The sequence below is a fragment of the Colobus angolensis genome, unplaced genomic scaffold (assembly GCF_000951035.1).
Source record: "Colobus angolensis palliatus isolate OR3802 unplaced genomic scaffold, Cang.pa_1.0 Scaffold302, whole genome shotgun sequence".
NCBI classification, from domain to species: domain Eukaryota; kingdom Metazoa; phylum Chordata; class Mammalia; order Primates; family Cercopithecidae; genus Colobus; species Colobus angolensis.
Window position 1 is genome coordinate 2680680 of NW_012116289.1, and position 24062 is coordinate 2704741.

Here is a 24062-nt window from a genome sequence, read left to right on the forward strand (position 1 = left end):
ATCCTGTTGGTGAAAGAGTTTTCCAGCCTTCTTTACAAGAAACCAACTCTGTTTCTTTCTGCTTTTCCCCCACCCTGTCTCCTCAAGGTCACATGTTTTGAACTGACTTGCTTGACATGTTGTTTATTTAAAGCTGTGGATTAAATGCCACCCACTAATGTGATTTGCTTGGGCTTTGCCTGAGGCAGGCTCCATTAGACACTGGTGAAAATAGCTTCCTGTTGTCCAACCAGGTCCTTCGATTAGCTAACCAGCAAATTTAGCCCAAGTGCTGTATTTCAATTTGATTCTCTATGTAAATGGGGAATCAAACTGAAATACAGCAATTGGGCTAAATTTAAATGGGGAAAAGCAGCTTTGTCACATGGCTGTTTGCCTCTTGATCTCTTGTCTCAAGAGCAGGCTGCAAAGAGAAAGTGGTGACCCCAAACCTCACCTTTTCTGTCTCCTCTTTTGCATCAGTTCCCTGCAGATGCTAAAGAAAGTGAGAAGGATGTTGCTTACATAAACATTGTTCTTCAACTGAGCACTAATTGAGTTTAAGATGGATTGCTGGTTAATGTGTTTACCTATTTATTTTTACCAGTTAAAAAGATGCCTTGAGCTTTACATTAAAGTGCTTTCTCATGAGGTGCATGGCAGTTATTCATGGCCTGTGTCTGAGTCTTAGGAGTGGGACAACACCCAGTGAGCACCTGTGCTGAACTGCAGGGTAAGGCATTGCATAACAAGTTATTTAGGGGTCTAACACCAGGGCCCTCAACACTCCCATTCTGGATTATGACCAGATTCTCAGGATGCTTGAAGCTGCCTGAGCATCGCTATCCCCTGCCATCCATTCCTGTTTCATTAGAAGCTGCAAATCCAAGCAAGGCAGTGGCAGCACTGGGAGCAGCTCCCTTCCCAACTGCTTCAGTGCCATCTGTTTGGCTCTCGAGGCATATTTGAAAAGTCACCTTTTATATTTTCATCACAGCCTGTCCTCAGGTTCCCCGGGCGCTGCCTGGACACTGCCAGCTGCAAGCCTGCCCGCTCAGAGTGGGCACTCGTTGCTGCCCAGCTCTGATGGAGATTCTGGGAACACTGACCATCACTGCTGCCCAAGGAGGTATGAGCTACTTTGAAAGACGTTGGCTGCCCTTGCTAAAGCAGGTCCCTACACAGTGCCTGATCCAGGTAGCCTGAGGCCCTCCACATGCCTCTCACTGAGGCAGCCCAGGGAGAGTGGTCTGGCCTCAGGTAGCAGGTGGTATCTAAGGGACCCACCCAAGCAGGCTGAGAGCAGGCACAGTCCCCTGTCCGCCAATCTGACTGTCCCCAATGAGAGTACCAATCCTATCCATGCTGTCGGGAGGAGCTGAAGACCAAGTTTTAGGAGAACTGTGGGCAGTAACACGCAGAGGACTCGGCTCTCTGGTTGGCATCTGTAAGTCACATTGGGCAGCACAGATGAAAGGGTGCAGGCCCTTTCTCCCTTTTCCCTGGAAGTGCAGTCATTCCTCCTTCCTACCTTCTTAGGCTTCTTAGTTCAGACCAGTGTTCCTCCACCCCAGCTGCGTATGCACCTCCCCTGGAGAGCTTTGCAGAACATGACCCGTGTCCAGAACCCATTCCAGGGTCAGAATCTCGAGGGATGAGGCCAGGCATAGACATCTTGTGAATTTTATTATACAGTGAATGTTGAGAACCACTGGTTTTAGAGGCTGTTTCTTTCTGGTAGTCATTTGGTGAGCCCATTATTCATAAATTAAACAGATATTTTCTCAATCATTACTCAGTGACTGGACTGTGCAGGCTCTGGAGATGAGATAGTAATAAAGGAGGGCACAGGCCATTACATTATGGTACAGTCAGTGCTATGATGGGGCTATGATGGGAGAATGGGGACAGGAACCCTGACTTTGGGGGAAGTGTGGCAGGTCAGGAAGAATGATCAAGGATGGTAACATCCAGGCCTAGGATTGACAAATGAGCAGGGGCTAGAAGGAAGGTAGTGGTCATGGGTAGGAGGAAGAGCAGGAATGAAGGCACAGGAGTGAAGTTCAAGCACTGAGAGGATCCTAGTGAGACAAGATCGTGGGGTGCAAGGGCTCAGCCAGGTAAGGACGTCTCTACAAGATGGAAGGTAGACGGCAATGCATTGGAGAGGCTGCCCTTCACCCAAGAGGAAATGCTGGGCCCCTGCAGGGTTTAAACAGGCGAATGACATGATCAGCTTTGCATTTTGGAAATAAACTGGCTGGAGTGAGGAGGAGCTAGAAGGGGCAGAGTTGAAGTAAGAAGGTTGTTGGGTAAACCAGGAAGGGCAAGGGTCCAGGGAGAGGTCCGTAAGAATGATGTGAAGTAGAAGGAACAGATGTTCAAAAGGCAAAGTCAACATCCCACCACTCCTGAAAACTCTGATCCTCAGAGCAAAATTCGTGACTTTCCTCAACATGCAGGTTCCCAAGCTCAAGAAGTTTCATTATTTTGATCACTGCTACATCACTTGCCATCACTTACCAAAGACACCCTCAGAGTTACATATGGTCACAAATCCAGGTATATGGTGCCCAGAGAACAAGACTTGAGTTGTCAGTGGTTTGCATTCAAGAATAACTCAGGAAGAATAAAACCAATGGAGAAAGTTTCAGTCTGTTGTTGACCATTATTTTTCTCATAGCACTTAACTTCGTTTTTGATGTGATGCACCGTAAGCTTCGTGTTGGTGGGTTATGAAATGCCGTCCTAGAGAGGAACACTTACAAGGACCTCACTGCCCATGCTAAGCACAGCACTGGCTTTGGCTCTAAATTAGGTCTTATCACCCCTTCGGACAGATGCTCACAGGAGCTTAGAGCTCAGAGGGCCATTAGGAACACACTGAAGAAACAGAGGCAGGAGAAGTTAATGACTTGCTGAGTTCTCTTATTACTGGATGCCAAGATTAGACCACACATCCTTTGTGAAATTCAGAGAAGCTTTTTTGCATTTATTAACGAACAAAGTGTTTCGAATTCATCTGGTATAATTGAGGACACATGATGAAATTGAGAGGAGCCAGAGGTTGCACACTGGCTGAGCTGTGATTTCAAAGCAGTTTCTCTTTATTTACATTAAGGCTGACCCCACAGGACCCTAGACAAGGAGGCCCTTCACCAGAGGACTGCAGTGGTGGAACCACAGTGAGAGGTGAGGCAGAAAAGAGCAAGGACAGGCCAGAGCATCTTCCAAGCCCTGAAACCATTCAGGCGAGAGTTGAGAATACTGTTTGATGAAAACACCTCTCTTTAATCCTGTCGGAACCAATTCTGTTCAGTTTGTCCTGAATATAATCTTGAACCTCCCTGCATGTATTATGTATTAGAAAACACCCAGAGTCATCTTGTGAAGACTCGTAAGTTGTTTGCAAACTGCAAGGAGATGATTTTTTTTGGATAAGATGTCTAGGACTGTGATTCAGAGGAAACCTCGTAACATATTGGGCACAATGCTCTGCATCTCTTAATCCTAGTTAAAGATTATTACCCCTACTTTATAGATAAGAAAACCAAGGTTCAAAGAAGTTGAGTGATTTGCCCAGCTTGTAAGTGACAGAACCAGACTTTGAAATGACTTCTGCCTAACTATAAAGCCAGGTGTTGTTTTTATTTTACACTAGGCATTGGCAAGCTACTGTTGCAGGCCAAATCCAGGCCACCACCTGTGTTTTGTAAATAAAGTTTTATTAGAACACAGCCATGCCCATTCACTTACATATTGTCTGTCATTATATAAGTTGCCATGGTAGGGTTGAGTAATTGCAGCAGACACTATATGGCTCACAAAGACTAAGATACTACTATCTGCCCTTAACAGAAGTTTGCTAACCCCTGTCTAAGCCTCACTGTCCTAAAATAAATTCAGAAACCTCAACTGCTATTCCTTGAGCCCAGACAGCACCTTTATTTTCTCTCTCCTTCGTTTTAATATGCATGACACCACTCAGCAAAATGTCCTGCATGCACGGCCTGGCCTAGGTACTCCACTCCCTGATCTGGCAAAACTATAAAGTAAAACTATTGTGAGTTTCCAGAAGCCGACCCAATTTAAAAGACCTCTATATGGAGGCCAAGGAGGGATCAATAATTGCCCCTACCAGGTAAGCCATCAGTTTGTACCCTCACTTCTCACACTTTTTCTGGGCAAGGCCATTTCTCCACATTGTACCCTTAGAGTGTAGCCCCAAAGCGATCCCTGGCCTCTGGGAAATTATCCTTCCCACACATGAGCACTTAGGGTCTTCTTCCCTCAGACTCCTCTGCAGGCAGAATCTTTCCAATTCTTTGATTGTTGTGAGCCTTCAGTCCTTTTGTTGTGTGTAAGGAACATTCCTGGGAAGAAAAATGGTCCAGCAATAAAGTCTCCCCCACATGAGTCATTTTTAGCTAGACTGGGTTGGCATCTGTTTTTCCTAAGACAGCCTTTTCTCTACCGTGAAGATAAATCAATTTAATGGACACCACTGATTGGGGGTAAACTGTACTTTTTTTGTAAGTATGGACCACCCGTTAGTGGCAGTGCCCAGTAGCGTACACCATTGTACCTTCTCCAGAAACCCTTCACTTGGCTGTAGATCTATCCCCTTCCAGCTCTTTCCCTGGAAAGAAGCCAAAAATGACCTCTGGAGCCCTAAGACACCATCCCACGGCCACAGGCTTTGTTCTTTGGCTTTGTGAAAGTGTGTTTTATAAACTGGTTGGCAGACTCATCATTCTGCTAAGGACTTATTTGTTGTGTCAATCTACAGATGAAAGGTGGGAGCCTAAAAGCCTCTGGCATTGCTCATACCAACCATATTACACTCTGGAATATATTGTATTAAGTACTATGGGCCATCATACAAGTAAGAAATAGTTCCTGCCCTCCAGGGACTTACAATCTAGACAGCATGAAATGTACACCAATAACTAGCTTCACTGCTTGCTGGTGATATGACAAGACTCGCTGGAAGATGTAGATGCCATATGGAAGACTCAGAAGGGGTGCTGGATGTTTGCCGAAATCAGTAGTTCTCATACTTGAGCATGCATTAAAATCACCTAGAGAACTGTTAACATAGATTGCTGGGTGCCACTCTTAGCATTTCAGATTCAGTAAATCTGGGGTAGGCCCAGGAAGTTGCATTCCTACCAAGTTGCCAGCTGATGCATGTGTGGCCCAGGAATACCCTGTCCAAAATATTTTTACAGGAGAAGCTTCTTACATATGTAAATTCCCTCTGGGATTGTAAGGGAGCTGACATTGGTTGAGTGTCTAATTAATGTTCTCTTCAGTATACTAGGTACTTTGGCTATAATATTTTCTTTAGATTTCACAATGCTGTGAATTTCTATTATTACTAGCACTCTACAATGAGCAAACTAAGGCTTAGGAAGAGGAACTTACATTTGTTAGATATCCAGTATGTACCGTTAAGGATGTGGGACATTATCCAGTTTACAACTGTTTGAATTCTAAATGATTAGTACTCCTAGTTTAGGAGTGGTAAAAAAAAAAATGAGTAAAGATAGTAAAAATGAGTCTGAGAGAGATTGAGTGTCTTGAGGAAGGTCAAAGCCCCAGGAAACACGCATGCTGGATTCAAAATCACGCGTTGGGTTCTAAAGGCTGAGAAGCCATACTGTAGCTAGTACCTATCTGTTTGCCAAAAGCTACTAATGTAGACTCCAAAAGCATGTTTTCTTCCATGCTTGAAGCATGTACGTCCTACCTCCTTGCCTTTGCTCATGCTGGTCCTTCTGCTTAGAATCCCCTTCTCCCTCTTCTTCACCTGAGTAACTCCCATTCATCCTCCAAGCAAAATGTTGTCTCAGCCATGGAGACTTCTGTAACATCCCCTCCTTACCCCAACTAGAGCAGAAATAATGACTTCTTTGTAAGCGTTCCAACATACTTTATATTATCAAATTCCTTCACAGACCCCAAAGTCCTCTGGTGACATATCCTTAGTTACAGAAACAAACAAAAAAAATCCAAATTTTTCATTTTAGCCATCAAAGCCATCCCCCATCTGACCCAGCTTGCTTTTCAGCCACACCTTGCAGCTCCAGCTGATTTCTCCAACTAAACAAAACTGCCGAACACTCTTCCCCACCCACAGCTATGTTCTCCTTCCCCCCCCAAGACTTCACTCAGGCTGCTGCTGTCACCAAGAATGGCCCCTCCCCTGCACCTCAGCCTGTCTGCATGTGACCTTTCCACCAGCCCCAGCTAAAGTCCTGGTGCTATGCCCTCAGCCCTTTGGGAGGGGCTCCATAAGTGTCCGTGGAGTGAACACCTGACCCCTTGCTCCCCTGTGACATCACGTCTTCCCTTGGGTGAGGCAAGTATGTGTCTTTCCACTGTCCCAGGCTGAGAGCTCATCCGGCGCAAGGCCTCCAGTGTCTCATCATTCCTTGCACTGAGTAGGTGCTCACAAAACATTTGTTGAAAAAATGGATAAATGATGCTGGATGAAGCTTGTGGGTTAAAGGCAGGATGGGAGAACTGATTGGATGAGGAGCACATGTAGACTCAGTAGGTCTTGTGATAAAACACAGGAGCACATTTACATGACCAACAATGAGAGCAGGGACATAGGTGGACTTTGCCAGAATGCTGGATTCCATTTAGGAACCTCCTATGCTCGTACCTTTAACCCGGTCTTCCAAGGAGCCAAAAGGATTTCTCAATTTGAAGTACAAATGTCTTGTGGGACTCTCACTTTTTTTGTAATATGTAACATTATTACAGAGAATATGGGCTAAGAAGACTCCAGAAACACACCACTGACAGGGTCCAGACATCGATTGAATGAGGGGGCAATACCAACAGCGAATGCAGATTCTAAGAGCGTACTTTCTTTGATGTCTGTGTCAAAGCACGTTACTGTAACTAAAAGCTGAATTCCATTGATTTTCTGATGCCTCCACAACACCGTCTGTGGATTTTTCAAACAAATAGTAAAAGGCGTGATGTTTTCTAAGGAAGATAGAGTTAAGGATGGTGGTTGTGAATGTCTTGATTTGTGAATGTCTTGCACATGCAAAACATTAACAGAGACATAAAGCTATCAGTTGTAAACCTTGTAGCTAAATTGCAAAGGCACAGAGGAATGTTTGACTTATGTAACTCTTTTCTCTTCTTAAAAAAATTAATGCACTGAGGTTATTTTCCTTGACATGCAGAGTGACCACAGAACTTCTCAGGGCTGGTGCCAACAAAACTATGAAGTGAAGTAGGTGAAGCTAGTCTTTCACTCCACCAACCTCTGTCCTGTGCTTTATACCCACTGCTTACATCCCTTCCTCTGGGGCCAGGTGCCTGCTTTTTCCTTCTCCCTATCAACCTGGTCTTAGGAAAAGTTCTATACTTTCTTCAAACTGAAGTATAAGTGATTTGGGGAAAATTCAAAAGATTATTCTATTTATGTATTCTTGCATCTAGCAAGGATCAAAGTCTTAAGCTAGAGGAATGGGGCTCTAGGAGTGGATTTTAAGCATAACCTATAAGTAGGAGTCAAAGAGTTCCCCACATTCCATGAGGGATCATCGTGATTTCCATGCAGAGGTGCACCCATGAGCCTGTAAATGCAGGCGATTTTTAAAAGTCACTTGTTGAATTAACTTTGCTATTTCTATCCAGCTTCCCTCTCCTACTCCTCCCTTTCCCTGGACAATCTCAGCCCCACAGCTGGTCCTCCTCTTGGACATCACTGTATGTATTTGTTGGGATTCTTTGGTTGCAAGTGACAGGAACAGTCAAACCATCATCCAAGCCATCTTCCAAAAAAAAAAAAAAAAAAAAAGGCTCTTGTAACCAAACAACCAAATGCAGGACTTGAATCACCTTTACAGTTGAACAAGGCTTAATTATTAACACTCTCTCTCTCTCTCTCACACACACACACACGTCTATTTTCTTCTGTGTGCTTCTACTGGCATTGGTCTCATTATCTTCCCCTTTTCTATATATGAAGGGATATAGTCTTACAGTTCTCAATTTGAGGGAAAGAGAGCATGCTTCAGGTCTGCCTCAGGGCAGAAAAGTCTGGGGAAGGATGCTGATTGGTCAGCTCGGGTCACATGACCACTTTGGCTCATTGCTGTGTCTAGGCAGATGTGGTGTAATCACCATTATCTCTGTGACAGCCCCTTAAGAAACACATGACATGAGGGAATCACCTTCTTCATCTGTAAAATGAGGGGAGTGGAGATCGCTCTAAAACTCTGAGCTTTAACCTGACTCTGTTTGAAAATCATATCTTCATTTTTGGTAATCTTACCACTATATCTTTGTCTCTCGTCATGTCCAGCCTCCCACAAGAAAGCCAGATATCATTGGCAAACAGTAATGATCTGCTTGGCTCAATTCTGAGTCTCTCTAAGTGGGCAAAGCAGCACGCCCTATGGTGCCCCTCATATGATACAGCAAAGCATTATAGCTCAACCTTGACCAAATTTAATCATTTATGCTACATGATGTTAGATGGTCACAATTTCCAAATTTGTCAAGCACTCCAAATTTGGCATTTTGCCTAAGTTAAAAAAAAAAAAAACAAAAAAACAGATCTGGTGAAAGATCAACTGGAAATTTGCCTGTATGACATTATGCTGGGGGCATGAAACAATGCTTATGCGACTAGTTCCAATTCAGATGCAACCCAGGTTCAAAGCAGCTGATACACAGTGGTGTTCCAGATTATTCATTTATTTCCCTTCCCATGAAATGTCTTCAATGAAAAGCCTGTCTACCTGCCAACAAAGTCCATCAGCCTGTCATCTCTATCTTTTCTGCACTTCTACTGTAATGATCCTTGGCCATGTCCACCTTTCTGAGACCATTAGTTCATAGAAGGCAAGAAATACATCATATGCGTATTTGTTCAACATCTAGTCTATGCCAAATCCATCCTCTTGGGTTGCTTAGGATCCTAGGATTCAACTACATATCTATGATTTGGGGCAAGTCATCAATCGTTTCTCAGTTGGTTTCCTTTTCTTTTACATAGTGGTAATAGCACCTCTACTGTATTGGAGGGAGGATTAAATAAGGTGATAAACAGCAAACTGCCTAGCACAGAATTCAACATATAGCAGGAGTGCATCTGTGGTTTGCCTTATTTTTAAGTTCCCAAATGACACGAAGAATGGTGGCATAGGTGGCAGCATAGTCAGGTGTTTACAATCCTGCTATCCAATACCAGCTCAGCCACTTAACGACCAATGGTATGATTTTGAAGTTTCTTAAGGTTTCAAAGCCTCAGTTTCTTCATATGTAAAGTGGAGCTGATGGTAATATCTACCTCATAGATTTGAGTGGCTAAAGAAAGAAAACATAGATAAAGCACCTACCATAGCATCTGGCACATAGATTCCTATAAATGGTATCACTTGTTGCTATCATCTGTAATGGAGGGTGAAAAAAGAAGCAGCAAGATTCCACTCTGAAATGCTTCTGTTTTTTTCTAGTCTTTTCCTGCTGTGTGCATCCTGATGAAGATGAACCCACATTAATAGAGGCAGTGGTTAATTGCCTCCTTGTGGGCTAGCCCTGTCCTGAGGCAGAAAATTACCATATTCTTCTTTTTTCTTGAAGCTTCCAGTGGGATATGTCTGTTCTAATTTAATAAACCTCTTTTTTTAGCGCCTGGCTCAAAGAGGCAATACCACATGTACATTTCCAAATGCATAATTAGTATGAACACTCAGGCCCTAACTACATGGGGAAAGCAGTCTGGGAGAGGGGGGTGTGAGTATCTGTTCACATTCATTTGAAGCAGCGCCAACCAAACTTCCACAGTTAATTGTATCTCAGTGATTTTCTCCTGGAAAAAAATAATTACTATGCAGGGCTCTAGCTGCTGCTTGGCCTTCGTTCATTCCTGACTCTTGAGTTGGCATTGTTTACAATGTTGAGTCAGCAGCAATCACATAATATGTCAAGCAAGTAGAGTCCGCCTCCCACCCCGAGATTCCCCACCCTACCAGTTCCCTGTTATCAATCCATTTCCTTTCTTGTGTTCCAGCAATACAAGAGAAAATGAAAGATGGGCATGATGGAAGTTTACTCTTTTGGAAAAGCACGCTCAAGGTTCTTATTGAGCATGCATGCAGAGGGCACCAGGGAAGCAGGGAGCCCTTAACTTGGAAAGACTTTTCTGAACGGCAAAGGTCAGCCCCCAGGAAAATGATGGTTTTCCTTTCATCTGCAGGTAATGCAGGTGGTGAAGGAGCAGGTTATGAGAGCACTTACAACCAAGCCTAGCTCCCTGGACCAGTTCAAGAGCAAACTGCAGAACCTGAGCTACACCGAGATCCTGAAAATCCGCCAGTCCGAGAGGATGAACCAGGAAGATTTCCAGTCCCGCCCGATTTTGTAAGTTACCCCGTATTGACCTCTATCTCCGAAAAGACTCTAACCCACTATTTCTCGAATGATCGCCTATCACGAAGCGGGCTGTGTCGTGAGCTCCTCAGGGAAGGCCAGCAGAAGACATTCCGAGGGATCTCCATTTAGTTAGGGGAGTCTCAGCAGCTCCTTGAGGAAGGGCTGGGCTGAGTGGAGTGGGCCAGGTGCTGGAAGAATGGATCTAAACCAGGAACTGGCCCCGTTAGTGGCAAGTCTTCCAGGGATTTGTAGCTTAAAAGTTTGGACCTTTTCCAACACTTGGAACAATTGTTTTTTCTTCTCTTTGTCCAGTAAAACTGTATTTCATGTGGGTACCCTTTGAATAGCAAGACCATTTGAGCCAGCCAGAGTGAGGCCCATCCATAGGTAAAGCAATATGAAAATGAAAGTAGCATGAGTCCAAATGAGTGGGAGTGAGAGCTTGAGAGGAAGACAGTGAACTACCTCCTTTTTGCCCTGTTGGCACTGGTTGGCATCACAGCATGCTATATGGCCGTCATGACTATGAACCTACAGTCCTACAGTGGGAGGCAGCATGCTCCCCTTCACAGGACTTGGCAAGAAATGCCACTTGCAACCATTGCAAAATTTCATGTATTCCAATCTTTAAAATGTTCTGAACTCACACATGAAGGGTATTTTGCTGGCTTCATCTTTTCTTAGAACTGCTCTGTTTCTCTTCCTTTGTCCTGTTCTAAGAGCTGGGTCAATTTTAAAGAGGAAAAAAATAGGGAAAGGCCTATGTGTTTGATATTTATTCTCATTTTGTCCTCAGAAGACTGGACACAGCTTCTTCTGAGCTTTTGCAGGAAGCCAACTTGTAACATAGTTTTAATTCTGAAGGCTATACTCCCCCACCACACACACATGCTCTCTTTCTGTTTCTGATTCTTTCCCTTTTTGTTTGTTGACCTGCAGTATTTGACACTTCTAATGCTTGGCAATTTGTAAAGCACCCTTCATGCTATTTCATTTCTTCACATCCCTGTGAGATGGGCAGGCCTTACTCCCATGCAAAGGCTAGGATAGGCAGGTCTTATTCCTATGCAAACGCTAGTCTGGAGGGGTGAGGACCATGCTAACAAGTGGAGGAGCCAGGACTGAGCCTTGAGTGTACTGACCCCTCAGCTAATATTTTGTTTGCCCTGCCCAAGCTTCTTTGCAATGTGAGAGACTAAAATGAGGTTTAAAAAGTACACAGGTCAGCCGGGCGTGGTGGCTCAAGCCTGTAATCCCAGCACTTTGGGAGGCCGAGTCGGACAGATCACGAGGTCAGGAGATCGAGACCATCCTGGCTAACATGGTGAAACCCCGTCTCTACAAAAAAATACAAAAAACTAGCCGGGTGAGGTGGCGGGCGCCTGTAGTCCCAGCTACTCGGGAGGCTGAGGCAGGAGAATGGCATGAACCTGGGAGGTGGAGCTTGCAGTGAGCCAAGATCCGGCCACTGCACTCCAGCCTGGGCGACAGAGCGAGACTCCGTCTCAAAAAAAAAAAAAAAAATGCACAGGTCTAAAAGGACAATAGCTAATAAGTAACATCTGTACATTTGTTTTCCAATCTTAAGAAGCACTGTTAGAAACTGTGGAGTAGAACCCTGCAGACTAGTTGGCATGAAGTCAGTCAGCTGGGGAGGGAAAATGCTTCCAAGGTGCTTTGGTTTCATCATTGCAAAACCTAAGTCATACCTGCATAAGCATCAGCTAGCCTTGACAAGAGATACTGCTGGGGTTTTGCATTGGTCCTCAGCCAGAAGACGGTAACAGCTAGAAACACCAAGCAGGATGCACTTTGGATAAGTGACTGGCTCCTCAGAGATGCAGTTTCTCACCTGCAAAGAGGGACAATGGCTCCTTGCCCCATCCCAGGGCCTACAGTATACTGAATTTCATAACATGTTTCAGCAGATGTATAAACATAGGACGCTTTATTATGCTTTTGATAATAAATCTTAAAACCTGAAGGGAGACTTGCAGAATCACTTCCATTAAGGCAAGTGACTCTGAATTACATTTGATGAATTATGTTTGACCTTGACTTTTTTCAAGTTAAGAATGTTAACCTCATGGCAAGTGCGAACATTTTACTCCTACTTTGGCTTTATATCTTCACTTCCTAAGGCTTTGCCTGTGACATTCTGAAGTTTCTTTCCCCTTGTATTATAAGATGCTCTTATCTTTGAAACAATCCAAATATGAAGGGAATCTTCTGCATGGATGTAGCTTTTGCATCATCCCTCAGCCATGGACCGAGAAGTACCATGGCCCACTGGAGGTCCTGATATCTGTAGCTGCAGCAAAGTCACAGAGAGTGGTTAGGAGCCACAGCATTTAAGCAGGAGGGCCAGGGACCAGTTTGATAATTACCCCAACCTCTGAAACCGACAGAGGGTAGCTGCGGTATGTTTTGCCTATTAGAGTGATCTACTAGACAGGAATTCATTATGGGGTTACATGAAGTCTAACTTCTGCCAAAATGGCTCACACAATAAACCCAAGTCACCTAAGAGAAAGGAATAGAGGAGTAGACCATGTATGCTTGTTTTCATTCATTTGTTCATTTCACAAACATATATTGAACAACTCCTACATGCCAGGCCCTGCCCAAGGTGCTGGGGGCAGGCAGAGACCCAGAGACACTTGGTCTCCCTCTGTCACAGGCTAGGATTAGGGGTGGGGGATTTACCACAGACTGGGCTCAGTGCTTAGTTACACGAAGAGCACAGAGGAGATGGATCTAACCCAAGCTTGAGGGTTAGGATATTGGGATTTTTGAGCTGAAAATCACCCTTAAGGCCATCCAGTTCAAGCTTTTCATTTTGCAGACAGGGTCAGCAACTTGGCTGGCACCTGACCACCAGTGGGGAATCCCACTGGCCATCAGGCTGCCTGCTCCCTCTGTGTATGCCACACACAGCATGGTGGCAAACCTCAGCTCCATGCAGACCACTTGAGCTATTAATACACCCTGTTGTTTTATAATGGTTATGTTTCCTGAAAAGAAAAATGTAAACTTCATGTGAATAAATATTTTGGGGAATATATATTCAGTGGGTTGAAGAAGCTCTGTTTTATTTCTTAGCTCTTGACTAATTGTTTCCAAGAGGAGGTATTTGTTATGTCTTATGTAGGGCAACTTACCAAGGAAGATAAGTCCATCCACACAATTAATCGGAGTTAATGGTTATAAAAAGCTTGAATAGTCCAAAAATGGATAATTTAACACTATGTTGGAGAGGAAGGGGAGATGCAAGGACAAACATCAGTGAAATCAGTGAAGCAAAATGTGTAAAACTTCGACCCAGTTTGCTATCAGACTGACCTGGGGTCATTTACAAATGTGGCTCTGTAAGCAAGTTATGTAATCCATTCTAAGCCTGCTTTCCTCATCTCTAAAAATGAAGATATCAAAAGTGTCAAAGTGTCTACATCATTGGGTTGTCATAAGGATTTGACAAGGTAATGCATGAAAAGCACTTATCATATGCCCGGGACTTAATATTCACTTGAAGAAATGTTCTGTCTTACTAGCCTGTAATCAGAATTTAACAAGTTGTGATACTATTGATATGTAAATGATAAAACTGACACTGTGCATGTATTTGTATTACTGTATGCCTCTCCCTTGTCTTAGAAAGTACAACAGAAATCAGTGGTAAAGAAAAGCAAAAACAAACAAAGCCAGGAATAAAACTGATGCCTACCCTGCAAATCTGCATCCTCGCTAAAGATCTGCCACATGCTTCACTCAGAGCTTTCTCATAACCAATGCAAGGGAGACAGTCTGGTCAGTTATACAATGTTCAGTGTTCGGACAACTGACAAATATCTAATGAGCGCCTGCCACGTGCCAGACACTATTCTATGTGTTGGCAATTCAGCAGTGAAGACAACAGACGTATTTCTTGCCCCCACAGTGATTATATTTTAGTAGGGAGAGAAAAGGCAACACACACGGTGAATAAGATGATAGCGTGTTAAGAGGAGATACATGCAGTGGAGGCACAAAGCAAGATAAGGGAAATAGAGTGCAGTTTTAAATATGTTGGTTAAAGTAGCTCTCTCTAATTAGGATGGTGCCAATTGAGTACAGACTTGTAAGGGACTAAGGGAGCAGGCCATGTGGGTATTTGGGAGAAGGGTATTCCAGGCAGAGAGAACCACCAGGGCAAAGGCCCTGAGGTTGGAGAGGTCTGGGTGTTTAGTGAATAAAGAGGAGGCCAGTGTGACTGGAGCAAAATAACTGAGGGGGAGAGAGCAATGGAAGGTGAGGCCAGAAAGGTGCAGGGAGCTCCATTACACAAGGCCTTGTTGGGGAGCCATTGGAGGGTTTTGAGCAAAGGAATGATGTGATGTGACTTAGGTGTTTAAATAATCTCTCTGATACTGTATTGGAAATAGACTCTAAGAAAGCAAGTTTTTGGAAGCAGGGAAATCAATGAGAAAGCTATTTTAATAACCCAATCAAGAGGTGATGAGAAATGATTATAGCGTACTGAAAATGAGGTCCATTTTGAAGAGAAGGGACAAAGGTATTTCCTGATTGATTAGGAAATATCTAGGGATGTAAGAGAAAGAGAGAAGTCAAGGATGAACTCCTGGTTTTGGGCCTTAACAACTAAAGGAAAGACCAAGTGGAGCAGGGGATCAGAAGTTCGGCTTTGGATATGTGAAGCTACGAGACGTCCAGTTAGACAGTCAGACAGCTGAGCTTGGAGTTCAGCAGAGAGATGGACAGTGGGTAGTTGCTCAGTAGCGCAGACCCCAAGTCAAAGAAGGAATCTCACCAGTCTAATAGTGCTGTCTGCCTTCTGTGTATGGCAGTGGCCTTACTGGACCTGAACTTGAAATTGTTTTCCAGAAACAGTGCTAGACTTTGAATTGCTCTTCACACACTCTTTAAATCCTCTCTCCTTTAATCTTCTTCCTTTTATTTATTGGCAAGGCCTTTGGATAGAATGAGAAAGATATTTATCAAAGCAAAGCTAGTAAACCCATAGCTCTGGCCTGATTGACCCCAAGCTCAGAATTTCAAAACCCAGTTATAGCCCATGAGGTTATTACCTAGCTTACCCCAGAGGGCAGATATCAGCCACAGAAACATACTGTAGGGCTTACTTATGTTTTCTTAACATGTATGAATTCTACGGCTACTGAGTCTGTTTGCCAGGAAAGAAGAAATTGCTTCGAAAAGGAAAGAGCTCGTAGGCACCTGCTATGAGCCAGGTAGTGCAATAGAAGGAAAGAGCTGTCTTGTTTCCTTCATTGCCTGGTCACATTTTGGAGTCCTTGGGGGTTTATAAAAACAACAACAAAAAAGGAGTAATTCTTGTAGCAGCAGATTCTCTTATTCTGATAGTGCATCCTCACAATATGGTTCCATGATGAAATGTGTTGTGGCAGGCACCTGTGGGTCTTACACGAAAAAGTCATAAAGCATCAATTAAGATTACTCAGAATTCCTTCAGTTGTTTCCTTCTCTTGGTCTTCATCACTGCATCCTCTGCTCCATTTTAATAACTCAACCCTGGCCTAGTGAAACTATTATTTAAATATATATATCTATAACCTAAGAATTGATGAAATTCCAAAGCTCTTTCTCCCAGATTTTCTCCATCCTCTGGTACCATGTTTTTGTTTGCGCCCGGTCACCTGGACTTTGAAGTTGGGAGCAGTGATTTATTGCTGTGTGCAACTCCCTGGCAGCTACCAACTTTCTTTTCCACTCAGTGCAGGGTTCATCAAAGCTGCAATTTACTGAGTCCATTTTAGAAGAGCTAAGCGCTGATGATACATAGTTTAGTGATCTGAAAATCTGAAATGAGACCCCAAGAGACCTGTACAGGGAAGACTTTACAAATGTCCCAAACCATTATTAGGACTGAATTTCCATATTATGCTTTATAGATGTTCAGTTGCAACAGTATCAAATGAGAGAATGTTTGAGGGCACTTGAGCCTCAAAAAAATGTTAATGGAGCACTAGAATACCCTGTTAGATGGCCTTATCCTTTTATGTAACTTTTTTCTTTTTTCTGGGAGTAAATCAAAGCAGTTTGCACAAGGAAAACCTAAGTCTGTGCCCATATTCTACACATAACCTCCGTGAGTTGTTTCCCCTTCTGTAAGATGGGAATGATGAAATTAATACCTTCCCCAAAAGCTGTTATTTTCAGGAAGGAGGGAAGGAAGATTAAATGAGCTAAAACTGCATATTGCACTACCCGGCTCATAGTAGGTGTCCAACAAGCATGAGTCCCTTTCTCACCTTGGAATGGAGCACCATGTGAGAACAGGTTGCTGGCAGTTCAGCATCAGGACAGGTCCAGAGTTAAGGTGGAAGCTGATGAATGTGTGAGCCTTGACTACAGGGTAATATAGGCCTATGAACTGTTTGGCTTGAGGAAAGGAGAGAATGTCACCAAAGCAAATTCAGTTGTGCCTTACATTCCTGCTCAGTGCTTAATAAAGACTTGTACTCTGTCTCATTTGGGAGTCACAGCAGGAAAGATTCTTACTCCCATCTTATAGATGAAGAAACTGAGACTTAGATGAGCTATGTGAAATGCTAGTCATGGGCAGAGCCTAGACTGAAGCTCTAGTCTTCTGACTTGTAGATCTATGTTCTGGCCAATGTTTCTTAGAACACTGCTATGAGGAATGGGCTCTGGGTCTCTCTGTCCAGCTTCAACTAGAATAGTTTTGGCTCTACTAGACTCACATGCTAGGGTGCTATGTAAAATTTCCTGTGATAAAAATTTCTGCTCTAAAAAAAAAAATTGAAAACCATTTCACTCTATCATGATATCTTTGCAGCATAATGGATCTCAAACTAAATTATATTGCATTAGCCTGAGACAAGATGCAAATAATCTTTCATTTATCCCATGATTATCTCAGTCTCTGTGGGCTAGAATCTGGGACAGTGTTGTCCGCATTTGTGAATGACGGAATTGGAAGCAAAAGTGGTCCTGTGGTTTGCTCACTGTACAGTGTTTGCTGTGGAATAGTAATCGTGTGGTTGCCTAATATGCCTGTTTAATCAGATCACAAATACAGTCTCAGAGTTTACCTGGTACAGGGGAAAAAAGTTGACCAAGGATTGATTGTCTTAGCAGTGCTGAATGGATTTTTGTGGAAGTTTATATCTGTGGATTTGTAAAATAAAAGAAGAAATTTCTCAGGACACTTAGCTCCGGAAAAACATCACTGAAGTGGCTGTTGCTTTGTGGAATTCTGTAAATGTCACAGAATCTATTGCGGTGTTGTACTTACGTCCCTGGCCACTGACTCTTAATAAACACTTCTCTAAAGCCCCAAGTTGGAGGTATTAGAGATGGTCATGAAAAGATGCACTTGTTCTCCCCTGCCTGTCTGCCCATGATGCCCACCAAGCCACACTCTGTTTCTCAAGGCATGCTGTGGAATGTGTTTTTCCTCTAACAGGGAACTAAAGGAGAAGATTCAGCCAGAAATCTTAGAGTTGATCAAACAGCAACGCCTGAACCGCCTCGTGGAAGGGACCTGCTTTAGGAAACTCAACGCCCGGCGGAGGCAAGGTATTGTTTCTGGGGACAGTCCAAACTTGGACAGGGTAAACAGTGGCCTGCTCCCTGGAGAATCACAGGGGCGTGGTGTTGGTTTAAGGGTAGGCCATGCAGCATTGTACTCAGGACGGGAATAGCAGTCTAGGTCGTTTCTGCTTCCCATACACACCCAGAGAGAATCAAAGTCCACAATTACCAGAAGAGCCACAGAAATGAAGAGCCATTCTTTGCCATTTAGTGCCACAAAACTGCTAATGGTGGTGTCAACAATAGCTGACATGTATATGAGCCTACCATGTGCCAGGTGCTTCTGAAACTCTAGTCTTCTGACTTCCAGATCTATGTTCTGGCCGATACCTGTTACAATGCATTATTTTATCATGCATTTTATCCTCACCGTAACCCTACGAAGTAACTACTAAGATTATGCCCGGTTTACAGATTAGGAAATGGAGGCACTAAAGGGCTAAGAAACTGGCCCAAAGTCACAGAAGAGCAAGGATTCAAACTCCACAGCTGCAGGACCCTTCCTTTTAATGACTGCCCTTGGTGCAGGAGAGCTGGCACCCACTGTTGGGTTTGATCTTGAAGCTTTCAGCGTGGATGGCCCTTATTGTCAAATCCCCCACACTGCTTCTCTTCTAGGACAGAATTATTTTATATGGGGATATAAGTAACAGTGAACTAAGATTGGGTAGCATCACTTACATAATTTCTCAAGGCAGATTTCTGAATTGTCTCTATAAATTCTAACTTCAAAATGTCAAATCCAAATGAATGTCCAAAGACTAGACTCAACAGGTGAGAAACATGTCTGGCTGTTTCTTTCCTGGACAAGTAAAGCACCCTTGACTGTTATCCTGCTCTCTTGACATGCTGCTGATTGCACAGCTAGAGTCTTCATACCACACACTCCTAGAGGCAAATAGCCAGAACATAAAACTGTAAAGTAAGATTTGGAAAGAGGCAAAGAGACTGAAGAAGAGGCAGGAGCAAGCACAGGCATTAGCAACTATACTAAGAACACCAGTTATGGCCCAGGAGACACTTTGGCAGATATTTTGAAACCTGCTGGATGCCCTGCTCAGCCACAGAGCTCACCCACTAATGACAAAAACCATTTTGTGTTTGTCAGCTGAACTCATCCCCCGGCCATTTACTTTAACTGTCCTGTGCTGCATATTCAGTAAATTGGAAGTGTTTCTCATGTCACCATTAAACATCACATTGAGGAACTTCTGAAGGCAGAACTTCCTGGAGGAAGGAAAATGCAGTTTCTTCACAGAGGATGAGAAGCTCTTTGAGTGAATTTCAGGCTAAGCCTTGGGAGAGGACAATGGGCAGAATAATAAGGGCTGAGTTACAGAGAAAGCCTCCTATTAGTGAGAGCAGTGGAAGAGGGAACTCCTCCCTCCCATTCAGCCACTGAAGGATGAGTTCATGCCCTCCTCTCATCTCATTCCTTGCATCAGGTATCATGTCGGAGTAAATGGTGTTCCAAGAAGACCACAGGGCTCAGTGGCAAGGACATAGCCCCAGAACCGGGCAATGTGGGTGCAGTCTTGCCTCTACACCTGTCCAGCTGTGTGACCTTGGGCAGTTTCCCCAACTGAAATGGGGATGGCAATGCCTGTCTCCTAGGGCTATCGTGAGGAAGACAGATGATTATGAATGTAACAACAATAAACAGCAAAGAAAGGGAGCTACTATTGTTCTTTAAGATTGTGTAGGAAAAAAGCAGTGAGCCAGAATGAGTGGACTTGGTGCCAGGCTTCTCAGTTCTTTAATGAACCATCTAGGTGTCTTTAGAAGGACACATGACCTCTCAAGGCCCCAAGTTCTCATCTGTAAAGTGGGAGGACAGGATTAGGGGATCCAGGAGCTCATTTAGTCAGAGAGCCGATTGTATGCCCTGATGTCTTTATTGCCTTTGGAAAAAATCAATGTTTGGGATATATTGCCCCCATAAAGATGATTTATAAGATTTTTACTTACTTGACATTGGGCAAAGGACACAGAAGTTTGGGGATGGGAAATGGCAAATAGACACCCAACGCTTCTACTGCTGCCCAGCTAGAATCCCTCACAACCTAGCTGCTAGCACCAATTTCACCTTCTAGTCTACTGCGTCATGAGAATTCCCTGACTAGGTTGAAGTGGATAGGTTCTATCGGAATAATCCTGTTTCTAGATGTATTAATTAACAGTGTTTTTGTTGTTGTTGTTGTTTAAAAAATGTTAGTCCCGTATCTGTAAATTTTTCCAATTTTCTAATAATGAACTACCTCCTGAACAAAAAAAATTAGCATCCAGATTATAAATTTATGAGTTGAGCTCCCTAGGGAGCATGACCATCTGTGTTTAATACAAAATGATCCTTCCGAGTGCAGAAAGGAACGCTTTTTGGTATTTGGTAAATGGATTTGAAATCTGGTGACTGGCTCTGTGCTTAAAAATAGGGATTCAAAGCAGACTGTGATGAAATTGGTTTCCTATCACCCCATCAAAACATTCCATTTAGATTTACACAGATTAATGAGAACATGACATTTTTAATCCCTTCGAGAAAGATGCACTTCTACATGAGACCTCAGACTGGGATGGACAACCGCCTGCCAGATGCCATCACAGGTTCAAGAGCAGACACTCCCAGTGCAGGAGCCAGCACCATACTCCCTTTAAACTTGTCTGACAGTGAGTAGGACACAGATGAGTGAATTTAAGTAGTTAACTTTATAAGGGAAAATATGAAAGAACTTACAGTTCCACAGAACTGGAAAGTGAAGGAACAAATAGAGAGTACTCGACTATGCCACGTTTGGCTAGAAGATCCCTGAGTTGATACTTGGCGATCCTTCTGCCTGTCTCATGTGCAGCTCTGCTACTGGAATAATCAGATGCAGACATTTACAGATCTGGGTTTCTGGGAATTCTAACCACATAAGAACTGGGAGGTAATATATCTCAAAAGACACAATTAAGCTGAGCTGAAGTCCCTGCTCCCTACTCAGGAGCTGGGTAGCCTGGGGTAATCTGCTCAATGTCTGTGCTTCTCTTTCTTCTTCTTTCAAATGGGGATGATGTTAGTTCCTCTATCAAATAGCCGTAAGGGGTAAGTAAAATTATACATCTATAGCACTTTGATGCTTGGCAGATTATCAAACATTCATTGATGATGTTGGCTATTAATTTTAGCTCGTAGTGCCTCAGAATATAGAATTTTTTTGTTTGTTTGTTTAGAGACAGAGTCTTGCTCTGTCACCCAGGTTGGAGTGCAATGGCATGATCTCGGCTCACTGCAACCTCTGCCTTCTGGGTTCAAGCAATTCTACTGCCTCAGCCTCCCAAGTAGCTAGGATTACAGGCACCCACCACCACGCCCGGGTAATTTTTTGTATTTTTAGTAGAGACGGGGTTTCACCATGTTGGCCAGGCTGGTCTCAAACTCCTGACCTCAGATGATCCACTTGCCTCGCCTCCCAAAGTGCTAGGATTACAGGCGTGAGCCACTGCACCTGGCCAGAATATAGATTTTAAACACAGGAGGTGGAGTGGCATTGGAGGCCACTAACCTGCATCACTCCACTCTCTCCCCAAGCTTATTCTTATTGACCATGAAGTATAAGCCCTGGTCGCAGAATCCTTGGCATGGAAATTGCCTGGCTTCTGTGTTCCCTGGACTCCTGCAGGAGAGATTTCAGATGAAACCCCAGAAGTTGTCTGTGTTAGGGATACTGTATTAGTCCATTCTCGCATTGCTATAAAGAAATGCCTAAGACTGGCTAATTTATAAAGAAAAGAGGTTTAATTGGTTTACAGTTCTGCAGGCTGTACAGGAAGCATCACAGCTTCTGCTTCTGGGGAGGCCTCGGGAAAATTCCAATCATGGTAGAAGGCAAGGGGTGAGCAAGGAACTTCACATGGCCACAGCAGGAGGAAGACAGGGAGAGGGGAGGTGCCACACACTTAAATAACTGGATCTCAAGAGGACTTTATCACTATACAGTACCAAGGGAAGGATGGTGCTAAAACATCCATGAGCACTCCGCCCCCATGATCCAGTCACCTCCCACCAGGACCCACCTCCAACACTGGGGACTACAATTCCACATGAGATTTGGTGAGGACACAGCACAGATCCAAGTGATATCAGCCACTGTTTGCTTCATGAGAATCTGTAGGCTCAAGAACTGCCCCCTACTTCTCTTGTATTTCAGAGATGAAGGTCTTTCAGAATCACTTGCATTGAATGGCCTTGGTAAGAGTCCAGGGCTAACACTGGAAATCATTTCAAGACGTGATAACATGAAACCTCCTGCAGAGGACAGTGTCTGTTTCATTGACTGGCATTCCCTAAGTGCTGACGTGACAGGCTTATCTTGGAACTCAGTGTTGGGCAAAATGCATGCCTACCACTCCCGCCAACAAGGCTGGTATATCTTACATGGCTCTGGAGGCCCCGTCAGAAGACCTAGAGCCAAGTGGTGTGTTCGGGCACGGGAACCATATTGCCCTGTTGTGGGGAGCAGGTCATTCCTTTCTCCATCCTTGGTTGAAATTTTATTTTAATATTTTGTTACAAAAAGACAAGTATAAATAAACACATATTTTCAAATTGTGAAAAGCCAGTTCATTTTCAGGAAAAAAAGGTATTTCCCAATAGGTCAGAATAATGCATAATCATTGTTCCCAAAAGATGGAGGGACAGTAGTGTGGACGAGAGGGACTACTATTGACTGGAAGAGCAGGAAAGTACAAATATGTCTTGAGAACCAATTCTGGAAGATATAGGATCCATACTTTATGTGTGTTCTGCTCATATAATTATGACCATTATACTTATGAAGAACAGGGATTTCTGAGGTTTTTATAATTAGGCCAAGGCCCCGAAGCTAATAAGAATCAGAACCAGGTGTGTCACCGAGGTACGTGTGACTTCAAGGCATCTGTTAGACCAAATCATCTTGGAAAGTACCTGGGGACTCAGGTGTCATTTGCTGTGAGCAGCTGTGTCCAGGGAGGCAGAATTCAGAATCAAAACACAAATCTGTCCTTTTAAAGAAAGCTCAGTGAAGTGAGGAAGATTTGATGCCCTTCGTCGGTATCGATAGTTGTTTCCCTTTTTTGCACCAACAAAAAAAATCTTAGATCTCATCGCCCGAAAGATGACATTTCCATTTAAACACATTGCTGGGTCCCTCTTGTTTTGTGACTTGGAAAGGTTGGACCTTAGGCAGAAAGCCGACCTTGTTCTGAACACACGGAAGACTTGGCACATTTTAGGTTATCCTTGGGAAAATTCAGAATCCTCATGGAAGTGTTCTAAAGACATCTTTTAGAAAAACCTGTTCTCCTCCCTAATATAGGACTCTTAGGGCCCCCGGGGTCAGCCCCCAGCTGCTGGCAGCAGGCTCTGCACTCAAGACAAAGATGTGTCCTGATTCACGGCAATCCTGGGGCTTGGTTCTTGCTGTGCCCTGTGTCTCACTGAACTGGCTGGCATTTCACACCTAGCAGTGGTTGCTATTGTTCACCTTCCTGGGCTCTCCTAGAGACCTGGGGACCAGCCCCAAGCTTGTCTTCAGCCTGGATGATGAAAACAGACAGTGGGCTACACTGTCTGATAGAACTACCTATGACTGTTTAAGTTACTTAAAATGAAAGAAAATTTATAATTTGTTTTCTTAGTATGGGATAAAACAGATAATAGAGAATTTCCATCATTGCAGGAAGTTCTGTTGGACGGCACTGCAAAAAATTACAGTTGACAGTGGTTATTAGCTCCATAGCAATCTACGTGACATTGGGAATAGCTTTAATCAGCCCTTCTTACCAGGCTCGTGAGCTGTGAAAGCGGCTTTTCCCTCTTATCCTTCACACACACACACACGCAAAAAAAAGATTGAAACATGAAATTCTCCCCATATTTTGTTTTGGGTTCGGAGACCAAGCCTGGCTATTAACATACTCTCATTAGTCATTGACTGGAAGACCTCCATATTAACTCTTATTTTCGCCTAAATGCTAGTAAACAATCTTTGATAACGTTCTCACTGCTTCCTGCTAATTGCTTTTAGTGAGGCAATTCACTCTTTCATCGCCCAGAG

The 24062-nt window shown here is 43.7% G+C and overlaps 1 protein-coding gene across 6 annotated transcripts in view; it reads left to right on the forward strand.

The window, feature by feature from the left end:
- ELMO1 (engulfment and cell motility 1) overlaps positions 1-24062 on the forward strand; it is a 586055-nt gene that overhangs the window by 534630 nt on the left and 27363 nt on the right. For all 6 annotated transcript variants that reach the window (XM_011950145.1, XM_011950144.1, XM_011950143.1 and 3 more), the window contains 2 exons: positions 10214-10377; positions 17855-17967. In XM_011950145.1, the coding sequence (XP_011805535.1) occupies positions 10214-10377; positions 17855-17967 (277 nt within the window). The remainder of the gene's footprint in view (positions 1-10213; positions 10378-17854; positions 17968-24062) is intronic.